Source organism: Lathyrus oleraceus, chromosome 2, assembly GCF_024323335.1.
Source record: "Lathyrus oleraceus cultivar Zhongwan6 chromosome 2, CAAS_Psat_ZW6_1.0, whole genome shotgun sequence".
In the NCBI taxonomy this organism is placed as follows: Eukaryota; Viridiplantae; Streptophyta; class Magnoliopsida; order Fabales; family Fabaceae; genus Lathyrus; species Lathyrus oleraceus.
In genome coordinates, this window is record NC_066580.1 from 344,722,290 (window position 1) to 344,725,927 (window position 3,638).

At 35.9% G+C, this 3,638-nt stretch overlaps 1 protein-coding gene across 1 annotated transcript; it reads left to right on the top strand.

Annotated features, from left to right (window-relative positions):
* Window positions 1-284: 284 nt before the first annotated feature.
* Window positions 285-3,198, top strand: LOC127121394 (gibberellin-regulated protein 12-like). Its single transcript, XM_051051885.1, has 4 exons — window positions 285-309; window positions 2,693-2,733; window positions 2,890-2,920; window positions 3,017-3,198. The coding sequence occupies exons 1-4, from the start codon at window positions 285-287 to the stop codon at window positions 3,196-3,198; spliced, it is 279 nt and encodes a 92-aa protein (XP_050907842.1).
* Window positions 3,199-3,638: the final 440 nt, after the last annotated feature.

Consider the following 3,638-nt stretch of genomic DNA (forward strand, 5'->3'; position numbering starts at 1 on the left):
GTCACTGGTATCTCTGTTATTACAGACGACTCGATAGGTTGCATTGACTCAGAGACTGGTGGAGGACTTGATACCAGATCTGTTGTGGGACTCGATACCGGGACTGATGGCTCAGGTGTGGATGACTCATGTGCTAGGGACTGGTTTGGTTCCTGAGCTGAATTTTGATCTTGGGTAACATGAATAATACTGTGTACCAAAGAGTCATGTGATGGAATTGGAGGACAAGTAGATGACGAATTAATTAGGGATTGATAGGGGAATGAGTTTTCCACAAAGTGGACATGTCTAGATACATATATCCTATTTGACAAAGGTTCAAGACAAAAATATGCATGCTGAGACGTTGAATAGCCTAGGAAGATGCAAGGTTTAGACCTGGGTTGGAGCTTATTTTGCATATATGGTTTTAGCCAAGGAAAGCACAAATAGGCAAATGAATGAAGTGTATGATAAGCTGGTTTGCTTTTAAATAATATTTCAAAGGGAGAGATCATATTAATGATTGGTTTAGGCATCCTGTTAATAAGATACACAGCAGTGGTGAAAGCAAATGACCATAGTTGGGAAGGTAAATTAGCATGATGCAAAAGAGCACGACCCGTTTCAACAACATGTCTGTGTCTCCTCTCTGCTGTGCCATTTACCTCAGGTGTGTGGGGAGGTGAAGTTAAATGAGAAATGCCATTATTGGCAAGAAAAGATTTTAATTTGATAAATTCTCCACCGTTATCAGTGAAAAGGGAAACAATCGGAAAATTAAAGGATTTTTCAACAATGGACTTGAATTGAACAAAAATAGAGAAGACATCTGACTTATGTTTCATGGGGTACAACCAGACATATTTGGAAAAATGATCAACAATGATTAAATAATATAAAAAACTATCTACTGATCTAACAGGAGTTGGGCCCCAAACATCAGAGTACAAAAGTTCCAAAGGTTTGCTGCTTGTGAGATGATGATTTGAAAAAGGAAGCTTGTGGCTTTTTGCACAGTGATAGGAAGTACACTCATGTGAGGCCGGAAGCTTTATTGGTAGATGATGACTGTCAGTCAGATGCTTTATTATTTTGAAAGAAGGATGTCCTAATTTATGATGCCATGTAGATGTAGAATGAATGCTTGTATGCAATGCTTGCGGTGGACTGGATGAACTAAATGCATTGGATAGATGATAAAGATCTTGTTTAAGTGGTCCTTGAAGCAGTGGTTGACCCGAGGTCAAGTCCTTGATCACAAAATGGTTTGCAAAAAATTCAACAGAACAACTATTAGATTGACATAACTTGGAAACAGACAAAAGGTTGGATTGAATTTTAGGAACACATAAGACTTGTTTAAGATGAAGAGGTTTGACAGAAGTATTAATAACAGAGTTACCAGTGTGAGTAATTTCAAAACCTGTTCCATCACCAACAATCACCCGATCTGCTCCAGGATAGGAATTTGTTAAGGTAAGTTGTTGTAGGTCCTGAGCAATATGATGAGATGCTTCTGTATCCATGACCCAGTTACCATGTTGTGTTGCAGTCTGATTCTGAGCAAAGTTCGCTGTTGGTTTAGGGCCGTTTCGTTTAGGAAATCCCTTAATTCTGTAGCAAACCTTAGCAGTGTGACCAGCCTTGTCACAAAACTGACAGACCACCTTATTTTCGCCATTCCGCAAAGTTGGTGAAGGGCTGCGGTTGTTGTTGTTTTTGTGGTGATATTTTTTTGTTCTTGTGGCTGCATTGGCAGTGGCAATCACATTGTCAACTGCAAGTGGATCAGCTTGATGATGAATTGTTTCAAAATCCATCAGTTTTTCATGAAGTTCAGCAAATGCAACAGGACTTTCTCTGCTTCTAAGTGCAGCGGAAATTTCACGATACTCAGCACTCAAACCATTGAGAGTGTGAATAACAAGATCAGTTTCATCAAGGGGATGATCAATGATTGAGAGTTCATCCAAAATTGCCTTTATCCCTTGTAGATATGTAGCCATCGATTGGTTTCCTTTTTTGAAATTGGAAATTCGTTGTTTTAGCGCAATAATCCGCACTCTTGAGCGGCCCGCGTACATGGTTTTAAGGATCTCCCATGCTTGATTGGAACTTTTGACAGTTCCTAAGTGTGTGACCACTGTTGCAGCCACCGAAGATACAATACCATGTAGAATGAGTTGATCTTGTCGAACCCAATTCGTGAAGTCTGGATTGACAGCGGTGGTATCGTTTGTGAGCTGTTTTGATGGACAAGGTGTAGTTCCATCAATATAACCTAGAAGATCATAGCCTGTTAAAAGAGCCATGAATTGAATTCTCCAGGAAGGATAATTGTCTCCATCAAGTTTAATGGAGAGTTGAGAACCAGCATTCAAGACAATCAGTTTGTCGGCTGGTGATGACATAGTGGGCGTCGGTTCAGAAGGCATAACAAGGATCGGAAAAAAAATTGCTTTTAAGCTTTACGCTCTGAATACCATAAAGAGAATGATTCTTTTATATTCTCTTCCAGCCATAAATGTTGAGTATTTATAGATACAAGTGATACTTGAGTGTATAACTAATTCCTAATCTTAAGGGAACCCTATTGTTGATTCCTAGTATTAAGCAATGAATAATTAAACTATACCAATTCATATGCATAGTAATAGGAATGGTTGGTTACACTTAATTATTGGAACAACTTATTCTTATCTATTATTACTTCTCATGATTATTTTCACTTCAGTGATCCAAGATGCCTATGTAAGTGATTATATCTCTACCTATATTCTGAGTCTTTGAGTTTATTAAAATGAATGCCAATGGCTTCAAATAAGCTCAAGAATTGCATATGTATTATTTGTTTTCCCCTTAAATTATTAAGTACTAACACATGTTTATTTTCTTGATTTTTTATAGGCTGGTGGAGAAGGATCTCTTCGTTCTGAACGTAATAATTCTAACTAATATTTATTTTAATTTTCTTTTTAAAAAGCTATTTAGTTTTATTAATGTTATTCAAATTCAAATATTTTTTTTTCTTCAGAATGTGTTGGTGCATGTCATTATCGTTGTTCAGCAACTATGTACAAGAAGGCATGTCTAACCTATTGCAATATTTGTTGTGCAAAATGTTTATGTGTTCCATCTGGAACATATGGTAACAAGGAAGAATGTCCTTGCTACAATAATTGGCAAACTAAGAGAGGAACACCCAAGTGTCCCTAGTCTTTGTATTGTTCATGCATATATAAATCTCTTTCAAACCATTTTTCTGTTTCTTGATTATTAATAAAAATAATATTTGTATGGTGAAGTTAATTCTTGATATTATACACTTTGGGATGGCCGTGAATGATATGGAATTATTAAGTTGTCACATTAAACTAACTTCTCTAAAATCAATGGGAATCTCAGTTAAAAGCTTTTTTTCAAACCTATTGACATCACCTACTAATATAACTTATATAAGTAAAAGAAACCCAAGCAATTTATTGAATTCCTTGACCACTCATAAAAAAATATATGGTAACTTTGACGTCATGCCAAAATACCAATCAGAGTTGGACCAATAAATCGGATAACTTTATTCTAATTTAAAAAAATAAATTCAAATTAAAAAAATATATTAATTTTAATAATTAAAAATGACACATCAAAAATATAAT